Below are 21804 nucleotides of genomic sequence, written 5' to 3' on the forward strand. Positions count from 1 at the left end.
TTAGTAGGGGGTGAAAAAGACATTTGGGACACTTGTATTTATCAATCAAGGCATGGATGATAAAAACAGGGAAGTCATGTTGGAGTTGTGTAGAACTTTGGCGAGGCTGCAGCGGGAGTACTGTGTACAGTTCTGGTCACCACATTATTGGATGGATGTGATTGCACTGGAAAGGGTGCAGAGGAGGTTCATCAGGAAGCTGCCTGGGATGGAATATTTAAGCCATGAAGCTTAAAGCTGGGGTGGTTTTCACTGAAGCAGAAAAGACTGAGGGGGTGACCTGATCGAGTTGAACAAGATAATGAGGGGCATGGGCAGAGTGGATAGGGAGCAGCCGTTCCCTTTAGTTGAAGAGTCAGTCATGAGGGGGCACAAGTTGAAGGTGAGGGGCAGGAGGTTCGGGGACTGTGAAGCAAAGCGTTTTTCACCCAGACGGTGGTGACAGTGTGGAATGTGTTGCCGGGGAGGGTGGTGGAGGCAGGATGCCTCACACCCTTTAAAAAGATCAACACTTGCCACATCAAAACATTCAGGGCTACATGCCAAGTGCTGGCAAATGGGATTAGATGGGAGTTCAGGTGTTTCTAATGTGTTGGTGTGGACTTGATGGGCTGAAGGGCCTCTCCTACATTGTATGGTTCTATAATTCTATGATTATTAAATGACCGTGTGGTGTAGATATATACTGTGCAGTTAGGGAGGGGTTCCAAAACTTCGATCCAGCGATCCAAATCAGGATGTTGAAAATATTATCCAGCTAAAGGCAATATCTCAGTCTCTTTTTACCTCCACATAACCATACATATTACCCTGCTAAATCTATATTCCATACGTATCCGAAATCTGCCAGTGAGTGATTTCCCCATGGCTCCACAATGTTAGCACTTGCTAAGTCAAACCATTTCTTTTACTCATGGGATACGGATATCGCTGCATGGGCCAACATTTTTTGCCCATCCCTCAAGGCAGGTAAGAGTCAAGCATGTTGCTGTGGATCTGGAGTCACGTGTAGACCAGACCATGCAAGTATGATAGATTTTCACCCCTAATGGGTGGTAGTAAAGCAGATGTTCTTTTTTTCTCCTATTCACCGCCTCTAGCTCATTTCCTAGTTGCATTAATGACCCCCATATCAGTTCACCTTCCCATATTCCATCACACACATCTCAATGACTATAGATTGAGAGAGAGGAATGTGCAAGACCTTTCTCTCCCTGTACACAGTCACTGAAAGTAAGCATGCCTGTGCAGCAGGAGGTGAAGAAATCAAATGATATGTTGGCCTTATAGCAAGAGGATTCATATACAGGAGCAGGAATTATACACGGCCTGGGTGAGACCACACCTGGAAAATTGTGCACGGTTTTGGTCTCCTTATCTGAGGAAGGAGGTTCCTGCTGTGGAGGGAGTGCAGAGAAGGTTTACCAGACTGATTCCTGGGTTGGTGGAACTTATATAGGAGGAGCGGTTGAGTGTGTTCAGGATATATTCACTGGAGTTCAAAACAATCAGGGAGAAATTTCATAGAAAGCTATCAAATTCAGACAGGACTTGACAGGGTAGATGCAAAAATGATGTTCGCAATGATGGGGGAGTCCAGAACCAGGGGTCACAATCTGAGGATACCGGCTAAATCATTTAGCACTGAATTGAGAAATTTCTTCACTCAGAGACTGCAGTTGGGACCAAAACGTGGTATGTTTTCAAAAAGCAATTAGATATAGTATTTTATGCTGAAGGGATCAAAGGATATGGGGGAAAAATGGGAATAGTTTACAGAGTTGGATGATCAGCCATGACCAGAATGAACTGCGGAACAGACTGATAGGGCCAAATGGTTAACCCTGTTACTATTTTTTATATTTCCATGTTTTACATTGACCAGCTTAGTTAACACTCTCTTTAACACCTTCCGCACAGAGTGGAGCGATCCTGAATTCTCCAGCCGCTCTGCATTTGGGACACCTGTAGAAATGTGTCCTACGACAGTTAGTATGTTCATGAAGCAGATCAGCCTCAAGCAGAACAGAACACACACGCTCTTCCTGTGCAGAAAATACCCAAAATTAAGTTTGTTTTCAGAAGTACTCCCTCTCAGGTTATAAATGCAAACACACTTCATGATGTCAAATGCGATTAATAAATGCAACCTGGGAGTGTTGTAAAGCCTATTGCATTTCAAATAGTTCATTATATCTAAATACATTGAAGATAAGCTTGCTGCTGTCTGATGAAGGCAGATTCTAATGGTTTTATCATAAAACAAACGTTCAAAATCACAGAGAATTTTTCCAAATATATTCCAAAGGAATATATAGAACTTGCTGCTAATTAAGTTTATGTGTAGTACTCAGTTTCCTAGTGTATTAATGATATTATAGTCCAAAATATCTTAATATCTGTCTTATATAAAGAAGCCTGATGTGAAGTGAACCACACAAAGATTCAATAAAAGATGTGAATAGAGGAAACTTGCAGGAGTGGATGATTCGATTTGGGGGTGGAGTATATTTTGTGAGCAAAGCCAGTGAAGTGATCGGGAGAACATGGGCCCGATTTTACCATCTGAAGTCTAAAGGCTGGATCTGGGTGTAACACCGATCTGAGCCCGGAATCCTGGTAGCAGCGCGCCCATACGCTTTTTACCGGTTCCGGTCCGATTCGCGCTGTGGGTGGGGCTTCAGCTGCCGGAACGATTGGAGCTCTGAACTGCACATGTGCAAAAGCGCGCCCGTGTCAGATCACTCCTGAGTCGCAGAAAGCAGAGAAAGCGGCTCGAGAGTGACAAGTGGGAGCAAGGGTGTATCTCGGGGGGCGGGGGGGGCGCAGATGGATCTCTGTTGGGGGGGCAGACGGATCTCTGTTGGGGGGGGTGCAGATGGATCTCTGTTCGGGGGGTGCAGACGGATATCTGTTGGGGGGACAGATGGATCTCTGTTGGGGGGGCAGATGGATCTCTGTTGGGGGGGCAGACAGATCTCTGTTCGGGGGGGCAGACGGATCTCTGTTGGGGGGCAGATGGATCTCTGTTGGGGGGGCAGACAGATCTCTGTTGGGGGTGCAGACGGATCTCTGTTGGGGGGCAGATGGATCTCTGTTGGGGGTGCAGATGGATCTCTGTTCGGGGGGGCAGATGGATCTCTGTTGGGGGTGCAGACGGATCTCTGTTGGGGGGACAGATGGATCTCTGTTGGGGGTGCAGACGGATCTCTGTTGGGGGGACAGATGGATCTCTGTTGGGGGTGCAGACGGATCTCTGTTGGGGGGACAGATGGATCTCTGTTGGGGGCACAGACGGATCTCTGTTGGGGGGGCAGATGGATCTCTGTTGGGGGGACAGATGGATCTCTGTTGGGGGCACAGACGGATCTCTGTTGGGGGGGCAGATGGATCTCTGTTGGGGGTGCAGATGGATCTCTGTTGGGGGGCAGATGGATCTCTGTTGGGGGGGCAGATGGATCTCTGTTGGGGGTGCAGACGGATCTCTGTTGGGGGGGCGCAGATGGATCTCTGTTCGGGGGGGCAGATTGATCTCTGTTGGGGGTGCAGACGGATCTCTGTTGGGGGGGCGCAGATGGATCTCTGTTCGGGGGGGCAGATGGATCTCTGTTGGGGGGCAGATGGATCTCTGTTGGGGGGACAGATGGATCTCTGTTGGGGGTGCAGACGGATCTCTGTTGGGGGGCAGATGGATCTCTGTTGGGGGGGCAGATGGATTTCTGTTGGGGGTGCAGATGGATCTCTGTTGGGGGGGCAGATGGATCTCTGTTGGGGGGGCAGATGGATCTCTGTTGGGGGGACAGATGGATCTCTGTTGGGGGTGCAGATGGATCTCTGTTGGGGGGGCAGATGGATCTCTGTTGGGGGGGCAGATGGATCTCTGTTGGGGGGACAGATGGATCTCTGTTCGGGGGTTGCAGACAGTTCTCTGTTGGGGGGGCGCAGATGGATCTCTGTTGGGGGGACAGATGGATTTCTGTTGGGGGGGCAGATGGATCTCTGTTGGGGGGGCAGATGGATCTCTGTTGGGGGGGCAGATGGATCTCTGTTGGGGGGGCAGATGGATCTCTGTTGGGGGGGCAGATGGATCTCTGTTCGGGGGTTGCAGACAGTTCTCTGTTGGGGGGGGCGCAGATGGATCTCTGTTGGGGGGACAGATGGATTTCTGTTGGGGGGGCAGATGGATCTCTGTTGGGGGGGCAGATGGATCTCTGTTGGGGGGGCAGATGGATCTCTGTTGGGGGGGCAGATGGATCTCTGTTGGGGGGGCAGATGGATCTCTGTTTGGGGGGCAGACGGATCTCTGTTGGGGGGGCAGACGGATCTCTGTTGGGGGGGCAGACGGATCTCTGTTGGGGGGGCAGACGGATCTCTGTTGGGGGGGCAGACAGTTCTCTGTTGGGGGGGCAGATGGATCTCTGTTGGGGGGGCAGACAGTTCTCTGTTGGGGGGGCAGATGGATCTCTGTTGGGGGTGCAGACGGATCTCTGTTGGGGGGGCAGGGGTGGCGGTCAGGGTGGGTAGTTGGCGGGGGGGGTGACTTTTAGCTTTCAAGGATGTATTGATCTGGGTCAGAGAGCCGTTGCAGGCTCTGAACCCACTTCAGAGGTTCCCCCACAAAATAAAAATCGGCTTCAGACAGCACGGATCCAGAACGGATCAGAAGATGGGAAAGTGGGATTTGGAGTAGAGTTGGGCGCACCACGTGTTAAATCGATTTAAATGCCAGCTAATGCATTTAAATTGTCGGGCCACCGGATTTGGGCACTGACTGGATCCGCACCCGAAATGGGTGTTGGTAAAGCTGCGATCTGCTCAGGTTTGGGTGCAGGTCGCATTAAAGGTCCAATGCCCAAATTTACCACGATTTTGTGCCAAAATTGGGCACAAATTTTTGTTAAAATCAGGCCCTATATCTTTTTCGATGTGGGAAGCAATTATTTGATGGGGCCGGAGTTCAAACATAGCATTCTATCAAACGCATTCAGACTCATTCAACTGAACAAAAAGTACGAAGAACAATACAGTGGAGGAACTGGCCCTTTGGCCCACCAAACCTGCACCGTCACAGGATGCCTTTTCCCTCGATATGTTCCATACCCCTCGATTCACTGCCTTTTCATGTATCTGTCAAGATGCCTCTCGAATGTTGCTGTTGTATCTGCTTCTACCACCTCCTCTGGCAGCGCGTTTGAGACTCTTAACACCCTCTGTACTTGCCTCTCACATCTCCTTTACATGTTCCCCTTTCATCTTAAATCTATCTTCACTAGTCATTGACATTTTTACCTTGGGTAAAACACTGACTATCCATTCCATTCAAGCCACACAGAATTTTGTAGCGTTCTATCAGATTGCCTCCTCAGCCTCTGATGTTCGAATGGAAACAAACCAGGTTTGTTCAACCTTTCCTCATAGCTAATACTGTCCAAACTATGCAACATCCCACTGAACCTCTTCTGTACTCTCTCCGAAGCCTTCACTTCCCTTTGGTGGTTAGCTGTTCGCAATATTCCAAATGTAGCCGAACTAATACAGCTGCAACATGACTTGCCAATTTTTACACTCCATGCCCTGACTGATGCCATAATGCCTTCTTGAGCATTTTATCCACTTGTGTTGCCACTTTCAGGGACCTGTATGCCTAGATCCCTCGGTATGTTAATTCTACTAACGATTCTGCCATTGTAGCATCAGACATAGAGACCAATAATTAATCACAGACAATAAAAATGGTTGCAGAAGGTTAAGTTACTTATGTCTGTCTTTCCCTTGTTGCATAACCCAGCAAAAAAAAACCTTTTAACACATATTACCATCCGTCTTCCTCTTTACTTGGACCTCAGCGTAAACGATTTCATGATGAGGGGGTGCAGAGTTTCCTGAAGAAAGAGAGAACACATTGCAGGGTTACAAGTGAAGCCACTGGCCATCATCTCTTGATGTTATGCATCCACAGCGCTTAACAGCATTGAATCGCATCGGCATAAATGGGGTGGCGATGGCTAGACTATTAATCCAGAAAGTCGGCTAACGTTCTGCCGACTCGGGTTTGAATCCTGTCACAGCAGATGGTGGAATTTGAATTCAATAAAAAAAATCTGGAATAAACCCATCTGGTTCAGTAATGTCCTTAAGGGAAGGAAATCTGCCATCCTCACTCAGTCTGATTACATGTGAATCCTGACCCACAGCAATGTGATTAACTCTCAACTGCCTTCCAAGATAACCAAGCATTTATGGAGGGAGTCCAAGATAGGGAGGGAGTCTGAGGATTTGAGCCCAGTGACCATGAAGGAATGGCCAATGTATATCCAAGCCAGGATGGTGAGTAGCTTGGAGGGGGCCGTGCCTCCACAGAACTCCCAGCCTTTAACTTGCTCTCCTAGGCACAGTATTGGTCTAGCTGTTTCAGATCAATTTCTTGTCGAAATGGCTGGGTGGGGGGTTGCGGGGTGGCAGGGGGTGGGGTGGGGACGGGGGTGGTGAATGTGATCAGTGATGGTAATGCCATCGAACGTCAAGAGACTTTGATTTTTTTTATCTTTTTGGGAGTTAGTCATTGCCATGGAGTTGCATTTCTTTAATATTACTCGCACGATGGCACGGTAGTTAACACTGCTGCCTCACAGCACCAGGCGCCCAGGTTCAATCCCGGCCTTGGGTGACTGTGTGGAGTTTGCACGTCCGCCCTGTGTCTGTGTGGGCTTCCTCCGGGTGCTCTGGTTTCATTCCACAATCCAAAGACATGCAGATTAGGTGGATTGGTGGTGCTAAATTGCCCCTTAGAGTCCAAAGATGTTTAGGTTAAGTAGATTAACTACGGTTAATGCATGAGATTCTAGGGTTAGCGCTGAGGGGAGAGCTTGGATAGGATGTTCTTTTGGGGATTCTGTGCTGACTCTATCAAATAGCCCCTTTGTAGAGATTCTTTGGTTCAACTGTCAGCTCAAACCTTTCTATTATCCAGGTCTAACTGCAGACAGACCTGGATTATTTCAATATTTCAGGACTTGGAAATCTTATGGCGCATCATTCATTTTGCAGTAAATGCAGACATACATATAAATATAGACAGACACGTTGATTCGTAACCGATATATATGGGTGGATGCTTGACAGGTAGGTAGCCAGATATATACTATACATAAGGTAATTGACAGATGAATAGATAGATGGATAATACTCTTACCAGCAGCTGTATTGCTGTTATGAAGCGGTAATCCGATGAATGCAACAAAAAAATTTAAAAATGAAGACATTTATTAGTATTTACATTGTAAACTCAGATGAAATACACAGCTGCCCCAAGATATCAAAAAACTACAAGATATTGTATTTTAAAAACTGGAAATCTGATTAATTCCCTGTTAGGTGAATGAGGAGAACGTGCAGATTCTACACGGACAGTGATCTGAGGCTGGAATAGATCCAGATCCCTGGAACTGTAAAGCAGCAGTGTTAACCATTGTGCCAATGTGTCATCCATGGAATATTGCTGTCACTAGTTCAGCCATCTCGACCTTTCCCTGACTTAGTCAGGTATTTCAGTGCAGCACTGGGTGATCATTGTACTGCCAGAGCTTCATCCTCCTTCATGTAAAGCGACAGTCTCTTATCCCAGCGTAAAGATCCCATGGCATTATGTGGATTGGCAGTAGGTGACTTGTAGATGGGCTGCTTAATATTCATCTCCCAACTGCCAACTAATATAAAATCATCTGGGCAACACAATGGCACAGTGGCTAGCACGGCTGCCTCACAGCGCCAGGGAGCCAGGTTCGATTCCCAGCTTGGGTCACTGTCACTGTGGAGTTTGCAGATTCTCCTCGTGTCTATGTGGGTTTCCTCCGGGTGCTCCGGTTTCCTTCACAGTCCAAAGATGTGTGGGTTAGGTGGATTGGCCATGCTAAATTGTCCCTGAGCATCAGGGGGACTAGCTCGGGTAAATGCATGGAGTTATGGGGATAGGGCCTGGCTGGGATTGTGGTCGATGCAGACTCAATGGGCCAAATGGCCTATTCTGCACAGTAGGATTCTTGAATATCACATTATTGCAAAATATGATGGGCAAATTAACTGTGTTAATTAACCCCATGCATTTCTGGGTAGATTGTCGAATATTGGTAATATCATCAGAATAGATATCTGAAGCCCAAGCTAAATGTTCCTGGAAAGTAGGTTCAAATCCTACCATAGCAACTGGTGAAATTCAAATTTAATTCATAAAAGTTATATCTGAATTCTTGTGCATAAACTTTCTTTTTCTCGTCTCACTAACAGCGAAAACAAAATTCTCACCAATTGTTGTAAGTGAAATAAAGACTCGGCTCACTACTTGTGGAGTCTGTTTACTGGGTATGTGTAGGTTGTTTTATAGTGTGCCACACCTTCATAGTTATCTTAAAAATCTTTTGTTTCTGTTTAATTTGTGTTTCAGCCCCACGCTCTCGTTCCCTGGGCACCCAATATGGAAAGGGATGGGAAGGAGGAGGATCTGTTTGTGAACTTTCTCCTGGGACTGACTAAACTTATCCACAGGTGTAGATAGCAGGCAATAGATGGGGTTATCCACCTGAATATCTGCCCTTTTACCTGCTATATCTGCTGGCATCATCGAGGCTATCAGTACCCAATGGGCACCATAGGGTCTGGGGTGCTTTATTAACACCCTTGAGCACATCTTAGTTTGATGCCATCAGCCTTATCAGTGATTTCTTTTCATATAGGGCAGCATGCTGGCACAGTGGTTAGCACTGCTGCCTCACAGCACCAGGGAACCCAAGTTCAATTCCCAGTTTGGTTCACTGTCTGTGTGGAGTCTGCACATTCTCCCCATGTCTGTGTGGGTTTCCTCCAGGCGCTCCGGTTTCCTCTCACTGACCAAAAGACGTGCTGGTTAGGTGCATTGGCCATGCTAAATCCTCCCTCAGTGTAACCAAACAGGCGCAGATTGTGGTAACCAGGGGATTTTCACAGTAGCTTCATTGCAGTGTTAACGTAAGCCTACTTGTGACACTAATAAATAAACCTAATAATTAAACATCCCTTTATGGGGCCACCCTTTTCATTTTGTCCCTCAGTTTATTTGATTTCCTTCCCTAAAGGACTAATGTCCTTTAGGGAAGGAAATCGGTCTTCATTACTTTGTATGGCTTTATGCGACTGTAGAGGCTCAGTAAAATAATTGAGTGTTAGTTATCCTCTGAAATGGCCTAGCAAGCCACTCAGATCAAGGACAAGTAAGGCAACAAATGCAGCACCACATCCTATGAAAAGTTCTGTAATGATAAAAAGGAGAATTACTCTGCTTCCTCAGAGCTTCGGCCGTTTGGGGGTGCCATAAGGTCCTGGAAAGTCACAGACAAATGAAGGAACCCATGCCCCCCCCCCTACACCCACCCCGTTGTTCTCACAGTGTGAAGAAAACATTGAAAGATAACTCTTACCCAGTCTGGTTGCAATTTTCTGAGTTCCCTGAGTAAAAGGAGAAAGACAGATGTAAGAGGAAATTGCAAGCACTGTAAACATGAGATCAATAGCAAACTGAAGGGCAATAAACAATAATGTGCCTGTGTAGATGGTGCACATTGCTGCCACTACGCGTTGGTGATGGAAGGGCAGAATATTTGTTCAGAGCTTACCAAGCAAGTCTCACCTGTGTGGTGTTGAGCTTCTTGAGTGTTGTTAAGGTTGCCCTCATCCAGTCAAGTGGAGAGTATTCCATCACATATCTAACTTGTGTGCTTTTAGATGGTGAACAGGATTTAAGGGCATCAGGAAGTCAGTTACTTTAAACAGGATTCCCAGCCTCCGACCTGTAACTGTAGCCACGTAATTTCTATGGCTAATCCAGTTCAGTTTCTGGTCAATGGTAACCCCCAGGAGGCTGATAGTGGTAGCAGGGGATATTGGGGTGACTCGGAAATGGTCATATTTAAATGTAAATGGGCAGCACAGTGGGTGGCACGGTGGTGCAGTGGTTAGCTCTGCTGCTTCACAGCACCAGGGACCCGGCTTCGATTCCTGGCTTGGGTCACTGCCTGCGTGGAGTTTGCATGTTCTCCCCGTGTCTCCATGGGTTTCCTCCAGGTGCTCTGGTTTTCTCCCATGGTCCAAAAATGTGCGGGTTAGGTGGATTGGCCATGGTAAATTGATTTAGTATCAGAGGATTTGCAGGTTAAATATGATGGGTTATGAGGATAGGACCTGGGTGGGATTGTGAGCGGTGCAGACGCGATGGACTGAATGGCCTCCTTCTGTACTGCAGGATTCTATGATTCTATGTGAAGGGTTAGATACTCTCAGATGGCCATTGCCTGGTGGTACAACTCTTTCTTTCCCAAGAATGTGGTCCCAGTTGTAATACACCTCAAGGACATTAAGAAATATCTTCAATATTTAACAGTAAGAAATCTCACAACATCAGATTAAAATCCAACATGTTTATTTGGAATCATGAGATTTCGGAGTACTGCTTCTTTATCAGGTGAGTGATGAAGGAGTACATTTCTGAAAGCTCGTGATTCCAAATAAACCTGATGCCGTGAGACATCTTACTGTCTCAACCCCAGTCCAATGCCAGCATCGCTCGATCATTCAATCGTGAAGTGCCACTGAAATGCGTAGTTCACCCGTTGGAGAGCTACCACATTATCCCGGTGGGGTTAGGAGGCTTTATGTGATGGTAGCCTATTTCCATCCTTTCCAAGGTGTTTGCATCGACATTGTCAACTCCGCCTGGCTCCTTAGCAACCTGAACTCAAATGTTCCTTAACCCTACGGTGATAAATAGGCTCCATTGTCTTGTGAAAATGGGAGGGGGTGGAGAAGGATTGAGGGGGGGCACGGTGTGAGGGCTGGTTTTACCTTTCTTGTTGCGGCGAACCTTGCACACAACGAATAGAATCAGCAAGATCAAAACCAGGACGGAAACTGCGGCAGCCACGGAGATCAGCAAGAGGGAATGCTGAGCGGGAACTGAAAAATAATACCGGGAAGCTGGATTAATCATTTGACATAAAAACACAAGATCACAAATGTTGGAAATGGGAAGTAAAAGCCTAAAGTGCTGGAAGAATCAGATCTGCAGGCATCTGCGGAGAGGAGGGCAGAGTTAACAGTTAATCGGATCATTCTATACAATTCCTGGTAATAAAAATGCATTTTAATTTTCAGTCATTAACAATCACATTCTGAGAGTCATCAAAGAACAAAGAAAAATGAAAAGTACAGGAGCAGGACCTGAGGTCCTCCAAGCCTCTGCCAATCATAGTGCCCTAACTAAACTAAAGAAAAACCTTCTGCCCTCAGTCCATTTCCCTCTATTCCTTATCTATTCACGAACGCATCCGATGCCTATTAAATCGTGCTCATGTGTCTGCTTCCACCACCTCCTCCGGCAGCGTGTGACAGTCAGCCAGCCACAGCTAGAGGGAGAGCAGGGGGAGCGACCACTTCCTCCGAGCACATTCTTCAAAAGTGGCACCTTTTCAACAGGGTGTTCCTCACGGGCCCCTCAGATCTCTTCCCGAGATCCGTGTACTGCAATCCTGGGATGCAATACGGATGCGGGGACTTCGGGCAGCGAGGAAGGTGAGCAATCTCCCGAGATGGCACGCAATCACGAGGATCATTGCAGAGGCTGCAAAGGACATAAATACGCAGCCACCACGATGAACGGGCAGTCGAGACCAAGTATCCCTCGCCAACGGGCACCACCAGCCGAGATTGGGTGAGTAAATAGATTTGGAGATTATGGAATTTAAACCGCTACAGAGTCCAAAATTGGCAGCTTTAATTACAATAAACCGACTTATTTAAGTACATAGCAAAGATCAAGAACAAGAGTACCATTTTCATATTGCTTTGTTTTGTTTTCATTTTACGTTTAAAATGTAAAATAATTAAATAACTCACATGTTTTTATTACGTTTTGATTTTAAATACAAAATAAATATATATAATGAATTTAAAATTATTTGCTATGCATCGTGGTGCCTTTTTTATGTGCTGGCTCCCTCTAACTTTAAAACCTGGCTACACCTCTGGCCCCCACTCCCAGTGTTAAAAACCTCCCCTGCACATCTCCCTTAAACTTTCATGTTGAACTTGACACCCAGGGTGTCATTTCCACCCTGGGAAAAAGCCTCTGACTATCCACCCTGTCTATGCCTCTCGTAATTTTGTAGACCTCTGTCAGGTCTCCCCTCAGCCTCTGTCTTGCCAGTGAAAACAATCCTAGTTTGTTCAATCTGTCCTCGTAGCCAATACACTCGAGACCAGGCAACATCCTGGAGAACCTTCTTTGCAATCTCTCCAATGCTTCCACATTGTTCTGGTAGTGTATGACCAGAACTGCATGCAACGCTCCAAACGCAGTCTAACCAAGGCTTTGAATAGCTGCAAAAGGACTTCACAATCCCTGTACTCAGTGCCCTGGCTGAAGAAGGCAAGCATGCCACATGCTTCCTTAATCACCTTGGCCACTTTAATGACTTCAATCAGGTCATTGAGATTGGCCTATTGGAGTCTGAACCCCCTGATTAAAGATCCAATTTATGGACCAATCAGGGAAACTTTGTCTTGTAATTAACCAGAAGTATCAGTTCTGCTTACGTCCCAGAGATAGACCGCTAACCGCGAGCACTCTGTGTACTACTGTTAGAGTTATAAATCAAGGGATTCTGTTGAAGGGACTTCCGCCTCCACAGACTTATTGTCACCACCTGTGTTGCCACTTTAAGGGAGCTGTGGACCTGCACGCCCAGATCCCTCTGTATGTTAATGTCTCCTTATTAAATTGTTCATGTTTTGTGTTAATCGTCACTTTTTATGGAGCAACACTGACAAACAGGCTGCTTGGAATTAGCATGATGGAGGCATAAAGTTTATTTATGGGGGCGTTGCTGGCAACATTAATTGTCTGTTCCTAATCGCCCTTGAGATGGTGGTGGTGAGCTACCCGCTTGAACCTCTGTGGTCCCTATGGTGTATGTAGAGCCAAAGTAGTGTGGTTAAGAGTGACTTGATACGTATAGGGGTGGGATTGTTGACGGTGCAGACTCGATGGGCTGAATGGCCTCCTTCTGTACTGTAGGGATTCTATAATTCTATGGATTCTTGATAGGCCATTTCAAGAGGTGATTTAAGAAGAAGACACATTGATTTGGATCTGGAGTCACACATTGGCCAGACAGACAAGGATAGCAGATTTTCCTCAATGAAGGGCTTTACTGAACACGATACATTTTTACGACAATGGTGTGACAGTTATCATTACTTCGAATTCCAGATTGTTATCGAATGCCAATTCCATTATCTGCCATCGTGAGATTTGAATCAGGTTCTTTTTCTAAATGCATTCATGGGACATGGGCATCGCTAACTGGCCAGCATTTATTGCCCATCCCTAATTGTCCGAGGGCAGTTGAGGATCAACCACATTGCTTTGGCTCTGGAGTCACATGTCAGCCAGACCAGATCAGAGCAACAGATTTCCTTCCCTAAAGGACATTAGTGAACCAGATCTTTTTTTCTTCCCGACAATCGACAATGGTTCCATGGTCATCAGTAAATTCTTAATTCCAGTTTTTATTCATTGAATTCAAATTCCACCATCTGCCTTGGGGGGATTCGTACCCAGTTCCCCAGAACATTCGATGACTTTCTGGATTAATAGTCCAGCAAAAAGATACTATTTTGGTTAGAAAGTTATGATGTGAAGAATAATAGTTTCCCAGCAGATGGGGGATTGGGCGGTGCAGTGGGTGGGGTGCTCTGTGACTGTGAGGGAGGCAGAAGTTTCTTTTTTTATTATTCTTAGCATAAATCTAGAAGCAATAAAACGGATGCAAAAGAGAAACTAACTCAACATTGCCACAGGAAATGTCACGCGATTGTGTAATGGTTTCAGGCAGATAATGCCAAAGGTCTAAATAGCAGCTTGTTAAGAAGCTGGAAGAATTAAGAGATATTTCCTGAAGGTCTGGAGTTAAAGGACGAAACTGGGAAATAGAACAGGATTCTGTTCAGGAAAACCAGACAGAGGAGGGAAAATCAACTAGTGAGGATACTCAGGAAATGATTATTAAGAGTAATATGAAAGATTGAAATGTTTTATTATTGTCTACTAACAAGTTATAAAGTATTGATTGGACATCAGAATTGGCAGTGAAAACCTGAAAAGGTTAGTCCATCATTTCACAGGCCATTAACCTGGCCATCTCCTCCCAATTGCTGGAGTAGAGTTGCAGCCAAGGACTTCTAGCTCACAGAATGTTACTTACAGCACCAAAAGACCCTACCCACAGCTAAGTATGGAAACAATATCAGTGGTGGAAATACTTTCACTGTCTTCATAATTGGCAATATAAAAATATTCGCAGTCATTGCTCATAGGTCAGGATAAAGACAGGGAGGTCCAGAATATGGAATCATAGAATCCCGACAATGCAGAAGAAGGCCATTCGGCCCATCGAGCCTGCACCAACAACACCAGGCCCTATCCCTCTAACTCCTTATATTTGCCCTGCTAATCCCTCCGACGCTAATGGACAATTTAGCATGGCCTATCCACCTAACCTGCACCTCTTTGGACTGTTGCAGGAAACCGGAACACCCGGAGGAAACCTATAGAGACATGGGGAGGACGTGCAAACTCTGCACAGTGACCCAAGTCAGGAATCGAACCTGGGTCCCTCGTGGAGTGAGGCAGCAGTGCTAGCCACTGTACCATCGTGGAGGTGAGGTTTAATTGGAATCGCTATTACTTTAGCATCAACTTTAGCTGCTGCATCCAGTTATGGGTGCCGCACTTTAGGAAGGAGTAAAGAACAACAAAGAAAAGTACAGCACAGGATTTTGTCCTCTATGTTAATCTTGAAAACTATGTTTATTGGTTAACCTGAAAGAGGAAGAAAGAGCTTATTGTATTATAATCCTTTCTTCATGCTTAATTAATGTTCTTTTTTCTTGTTCTTAAAACTATTCCGTGACTGATCCTCCAGGGTTTGAGACAGTGGAAGTATTGCCCGAGCTTCATAACTAGTTGGTCTTTATCTCCTTGACATTGGCTGCACATTTCCTGCAGTGCAGTTAAGAGTTGGTTCCTCTTTAGCTTCAGTTTGTTTACTGCTTCATTTTCTTTCTCAGCTTTTAGATTTTTGGTAAAAGAACAAAGAAACTTCTGCTTCCCTCACAGAGAAACCACCTGCCAATCTGCGAGGCAACTACCATTCTTCAAACCATAACTTTCTAATCAAAATAATATCTCAGCTGGAACTGAAACCGACCACCACAAATACCTTTGTCCAGCATGAAAACTAACTATAGGCTGATTTCACGCACATAAATGTGAAGTTAAACTAACCTAAAACTAGACCTTATTTTTACTGTTGAACCAAACTAATAATAATTCCTTAAAACTCTCTTTGGTTCCTCAAATACGGAGGGGAGAATGTTCATTTCAAGTGTTCAAAGAGGAAATGGACTGTTATCTTGAAAGGAAGAATGCAGCAATGTGGGGGGCGGGGGGGGGGGGCAGGGGGGGTGTTGCTGTAATGGGTAACTTGAATATTGGGAATGCCATTGGAGGCAGGGTGGACTGCACCAAGTTATTGCAATGATGACTGGAATTGTTCATAAATTGCTTAATGGGCAGACTAACAATGTGAGAGCATTTAAAGTTTATTCCTTAGTCACAAGTAAGGTTTATATTAATAGAGCAATAAGTTACTGTGAAATTCCCCTAGTTGCCACAGTCCGGCTCCTATTCGGGATCAATGCACCTAACCAGCATTTCTTTCAGAGGCAGTTACTATTGTACTGAAACATGTATTGTGGACACTTTAAAGGAATTTAATCGTTATCACCTTGTTATTTCACATTATCATCCAACGTGCTGGAGGCAGCCTCACAGTGAACTGGTTAGTCACAGGCTGAAAAACCATCAACAGTTCCAAGTGAATTCTTTGGAAATGGTCTGTTGACCTTGGAGGGAATGTGGTGCAGATTTATTGGGATAATATATGGATTCAGAGGGTTGAGTGAGGTGGGTGATAAGACATATAAGAAAAGCTTCCACTGGGGTTTAGGAGGTGATGAGTGATTTAATGTATTTAACAATATTAATAGGAACATGGGTACATTGAGGAAATGAAAATGATCTGATCCAGGTAGTGTGTTTTGGGACAATTCTGTGGCCAAATTAAAAATGGAAGAAATGAAAATGGAATCGGTGTTTGATGGAAAATGTGGTATAAACCTGAAACTGTGTTGCAGAAAGAGGAGCTGACACTTGCTCAGTTATTCATCAGTAAGCTAGGACTGGTGATGTGTGACACCAAAATACTTTACCTCGTTAGCTCGACTTTCAGCCCTGATCTCACTGAATGTTAGAATAGGGCTGTGTGTGATTGTATATGCATGATGTGTGTGTATGGTTGTGTGCATAGGGTGTGTGTGTGTGTGTGTGTGTGTGTGTGTGTGTGTGTGTGTGTGTGTGTGTGTGTGTGTGTGTGTGTGTGTGTGTGTGAGAGAATGTGTGCGTGTATGTGAACATGTGTGGGGGTTGCGCTTATGTATGCGTGGGTGTGTGTGCACGTGTGTGTGTATGTGATTGTGCATGTGTTTGGGAGGGGTTGTGTGTGCCTGCGTGTGTAGGTGGGGTTGTGTGCATTTGTGTGCATTTTTGTGGGTTTGTACAAGTGTGTGTGCACATTTGTGTGTACACGCACATGTGTCTGAGTGTGCACGTGTGAGTGGGTGTATGTGCGTGCAGGTACATGTGCAGGCATGTGTGCATGTGTATACACATGTGGGTGTGTACGTGTGCACGTATGTACACATGTGTGTATGTGTGCAAGTGTGTGTGTGTCTTTGAAGGAATGCACATGTGTTTGAATGTGGGGGAAGTGTGTGCATGTGCATGTGTGTGTCTATGTGTGTTTGTGTGTGAGTATGTGTATGGGGGGGGAGGGGGGGGCCTCAAGTAAATTATTCCTTCTTTTTACCAAAAATACTTTTAATCTTTAACCTGACTTCTTAATCCTTCCACTAATGGGATATTTTCCACGTTCCATGGTATTGAATAATTGTAATAATAAATAGCGTATATTTATTTAAAAATAAAGAGATCACAGAATTTCTGCAGTGCAGAATTCGGCCCACCTTGTTGCTACCAGCTTTCCGAATAAACAACTCAGCGAATGTCAACCTTCTGCATCCTCACCATATCTATGCACATTTTTAAAATTCAAACAATAATCTATTTCTTCTTGAAGGCTTCTATTAAACTTGTATCCACCACATTCATGAGAAATGCATTATAGACCCAAAGCGTTAATTGCATGAAAACATTTTTTTCTTCATGACATTTTTCCTTCCTTTTACCAAAAATACTTCTAATCTTTAACCAAACTTCTTGATCCTTCCACTAATGGGATATTTTCCAAGTTCCATGATATTGAGTAATTGTACACTATGCTCCTATTAATAAATCCTAGGATACTGTGTGTTTCATTAGCTGCACTCTCAACTTTTCATGCCACCTTCAGTGACTGATGCACAGGAAGAGCCAGGTCCTTTCTAGAATAGAGAGCTACAGCAAGACCCTGAGACCTCGATTCAAATCCCACCATGGCAGTTAGTGAAAATTGAATTCAATTAAAAAAAAGGAATGAAAACTTCTAACGATAACGATTGTTGTAAAATCCCATCTGGCTCACTAATGTCCTTTGGGGAAGGAAATCTGCCATCCTTACCTGGTCTGGCCTACATGTGACTCCAGACCCACACAGCAATGTTGTTGACTCTTAAGTGCCCTCTGCAGGGCAATTAGGGATGGGCAATACAAATGGGGCCAGCCAGCGATGCCCACATCCCATTAATGAGTAAAACAAAGTCTACTATTTTATATACCGTCTGACTGAGTTCTTCCTACGAAATGTATGTATGTCCCCACATTTGATTTAATCTGTCACCTAAACGCCATTCCACCCACATGTCAATCTTAGAACATAAGAACATAAGAAATAGGAGCAGGAGTAGGCCATCTAGCCCTTCGAGCCTGCCCCGCCATTCAATAAGATCATGGCTGATCTGTTGTGGCTCAGTTCCACTTTCCCGCCCTCTCCCCATAACCCTTAATCCCCTCTCTTATCAAGAACCCATCAACCCGCTTCTTAAAAATATTTAGCGAGGCAGCCTCCACCACTTCAACGGGCAGAGAATTCCAGAGATTCACCACCCTTTGAGTGAAGAAGTTCCTCCTCAACTCCGTTCTAAACCGCCTCCCCCTTATCTTGAGGCTGTGCCCCCTAGACCTACTGTCTTTTTTGAGCGGGAAGAGTCTCTCCACCTCTATCCTATCCATCCCATTCATCATCTTATACGTCTCAATGAGATCTCCCCTCATTCTTCTAAACTCTAACGAGTACAAGCCTAGTTTATTCAGCCTCTCCTCATAGCTCAATCCCCTCAACTCCGGTATCAGCCTAGTAAACCTCCTCTGCACTCCCTCCAAGGCCAAAATATCCTTGCGCAGGTGCGGCGCCCAAAACTGCACACAGTACTCCAGCTGCGGCCTCACCAATGCCCTATACAGCTGCAGCAAGACCTCCCTACTTTTATATTCAATCCCCCTCTTATACCATTGCAAGGCGGGGGGAAATTATGCCTGCTTCCATTATCTACATGTACCCTTTGCATGTAACCTCGCTCACTCTAAGGCTAATATTCACTAAATTACAGATTGAAAATAGCACAGCTGAAGTATTGAAAAGCACGTATTCAACTTTCACAGCAATCGTACTGCTTGGGCTCCCCAACAGAGGTCACAGCCTTTGCTCTACGCTGCTTTTCTGGGAGACAAAGCCAGTGAAATTCCATGGAATGAAAGCGTTGCTGGTCAAAACTTACTCAGAATGATGTTCGCAACTTAACTAGAGTACAATCAAGTCAACTGTTTCTGCACTTAAGCCTACTTGACCATCTGACCGCGCTAACTGTTGTTATGTTAGGAATACAGAATCCCTACAGTGCAGAAGAAGGCCATTCAGCCCATTGATCCTACCCAGGTCCTATTTCCATAACCCCACATATTTACCTTGCTAAACCCTGACACTAGAGTCAATTTACATTGGCCTATCCACTTAACCCACACAGCTTTGGACTGTGGGAGGAAAGCAGAGAACACAGAGAAAACCCATTGCAGGAGAATGTACAAACTCCACACAGACAGTGACCCGAGGCTGGAATTGAACTTGGACCCCTGGCGCTGTGAGACAGCAGTGCGAACCACTGTGCCACCATGCTGCCCATTATGTACAGTCTGCTTTGGGTCTGCTGGATGATAAAGAGAAGCCAGCCCTTTCTAGGTACCTTCCCAAAGTGATTGCCTTCAATATTTTTGATACTGCACTTAAGGGATCTATTAACAATTTAACTCATTTACATTATTATTTAGATGTGTCAGTTGGCCCTTATTTCAAGAGGGTTAGAGTATGAGAGTAGGGAAGTCTTGTTGCTATTGTACAAGTATAGCTGAAACCACATCTGTTTATTTAATATTGTCACAAGTAGGCTGACATTAACACTGCAGTGAATTTACTGTGAAAATCCCCTAATTACCACACTCCGGTGCCTGACTGGGTAAACTGCGGGATAATTTACATGGTCAATCCACCTCACCAACACATCTTTCAAACTGTGGGAGGAAACCGGAGCACCCACAGGAAACCCACACAGACATGGAGAAAATGTGCAGAGTGACCCGGGAATTGAACCCAGTTCCCTAGCACTGCGAGACAGCAGTGCTAACCACTGTGCCACCTCAGAGTAACGTGAGCCTTTTTGGTCCCCAAATTTAAGGAAAGGTTTGATTACACTGGAGAGAATTCAGAGAAGGTTCACTAGGATGACCCCAGGTATGGAACTGTCTTATGTGGAAGGTTAAACATGTTGTAGCTCTACTCATTGGAATTTAAAAGAATGAGAGGCAATCTCAGTGAAATATAAAGGATTCTGAAGGGGTTTGACAGGGTAACAGCTCAGAGACTCATTGGAGCGTCTAGGGCCAGAGGGCATAGTCTCAGAATAAAGGGGTGCAAATTTAAAACTGGGAAGGGAAGGTATTTCTTCTCCCAAAAAGTTGTGTGTCTTTGGAACTCACAGAGCTGTGGGGGCAGAGTCCTTGTGTATATTCTTATGTTCTTATGTTTATGTTCTTATATTTAAGGTTCAGATGGATAGATTTTTGATCAATAAGGGGACAGGGCAGGAAAGTGAACATGAAGAATGCCAGATGATCCCATTGATTGACTGAGCAGGCTCAAGAGTTCATAAGTTCATAAGATATAGGAGCAGAATTAGGCCATTTGGCCATTGATTCTGCTCCTCCGTTCGATCCTGGCTGATATGATCCTCATTGCCATTTTCCTGCCTTCTCTCCATAAACCTTCAAACCATTACCAATTTAACATCTGCCTAATTCCTCCTTACATTCAGTCACTGTCCCAGCATCCACAATTTGAGTTAGCGAATTCCACAGAGTCATAAACCTTTTGGGAGAAGTAGTTTCTCCTCAACTCTGTTATAAATTTACTACCCCTTATCCTAAGACTATGACCTCTCGTCCTGGAATGCCTCACCAGCGGAAGCATCTGTTCCACGTATACTTTATCCGTACCTTTTATCATCTTGCATACATCAAGTTAATCTCCCCTCATTCATCCAAATTCCAGAAGGTATAGGCCTCAACTGTTCAATCTCTCTTCATACAACAAACCCCTCATCTCTGGAAGAAATCTGATCAACCTACCCTGAACTGCCTCCAATGTCACTACATCTTTCCTCAAATAAGGGGCCCAAAACTGTGCACAAAACTCCAGGTGTGGTCTCACCAATGCCTTGCATAGTTGCAACAATACTCCCATACATTTATATTCTATTCCTTTTAGCTGTAAATGCCAACATTTCATTTGTTTTCTTTATTATCTCTTTTTCTTCGATTGTTATATATTAATTACTTGTAATTGAACTTAAAAATATAATTTCTGAATTCTGCGTTCTGGCTAGTCTTGGAGATTCTGTCAGAATCCTGTAGCTATAGCAATAAATCATCTTAAACCGCTCTGTGACTTTGTCTGGCTACTTGAGGGTGAAGATAGTTTGAATTAGAGCAATAAAGACATCATGACAGCCCTGTAACATGAGGATATTCAGTTTGTGGAAACAAGGAGTGCAATATGCCTCATCCATTCAGATATTGTTGGTTTTTGAGTCTTACTTGTTACTGTGAGGACCACAGGTTTTCCACAGTGGGCAATGAGGCCGAACCCATTATCAGCAGCACAGGAGTACGGGCCTCCATCTTCCTCAGACTCCACTGTAAAGGTGAAGTTCCCTATTCTGGAGTCGATAGCTGTCTGGTTCGCGATGATTTGACCATCACGATAGAACAGGTAATGTATGGGTGGTGTGCCTCTTTGGGACTGGCATGTGAGTGTCACCTTGCCTCCAATAGCAAGGGTCGGGTTACTCCAATCTGATGCAATGTCTGGACAGCCCACTGGCACTAAAAGGAAGTAAATCCATGAATAAATACATTTTTCAATGAACAATCGCAACAACATCATAGAAGGTCACATTGTTCCCAATGCAGAGAGGTGGCCACAGTGGTAAATGTGAAGATTCCCCATCTTACCTTTAAATAGCCTTGTGAAAAATAGATTTGACATGGACTAAAGCAGGAATGGTTTTGATTAAAATATAAATCAGGTCAAATCAAGCCACAATTGTTTATTT

The 21804-nt window shown here is 44.9% G+C and overlaps 2 protein-coding genes across 2 annotated transcripts in view; one reads left to right on the plus strand and one right to left on the minus strand.

Moving 5' to 3' along the window:
- The window catches only part of LOC145345311 (Fc receptor-like protein 2), a 130587-nt gene extending 122036 nt beyond the window's left edge, over positions 1-8551 (plus strand). The window contains exons 11-12 of the mRNA XM_080193126.1: positions 8284-8309; positions 8441-8551. Of these exons, the coding sequence (XP_080049252.1) occupies positions 8284-8309; positions 8441-8551 (137 nt within the window). The remainder of the gene's footprint in view (positions 1-8283; positions 8310-8440) is intronic.
- An 894-nt stretch (positions 8552-9445) lies between these two features.
- LOC145345312 (Fc receptor-like protein 3) overlaps positions 9446-21804 on the minus strand; it is a 52860-nt gene continuing 40501 nt past the window's right edge. The window contains exons 8-10 of the mRNA XM_080193128.1: positions 21287-21574; positions 10870-10980; positions 9446-9477 (exon numbers count right to left, since the gene is read on the minus strand). Coding sequence (XP_080049254.1) covers positions 9446-9477; positions 10870-10980; positions 21287-21574 — 431 coding nt within the window. The remainder of the gene's footprint in view (positions 9478-10869; positions 10981-21286; positions 21575-21804) is intronic.

The sequence above is a fragment of the Carcharhinus amblyrhynchos genome, chromosome 7 (genome assembly GCF_965287045.1).
Source record: "Carcharhinus amblyrhynchos chromosome 7, sCarAmb.v2.hapA, whole genome shotgun sequence".
NCBI classification, from domain to species: Eukaryota; Metazoa; Chordata; class Chondrichthyes; order Carcharhiniformes; family Carcharhinidae; genus Carcharhinus; species Carcharhinus amblyrhynchos.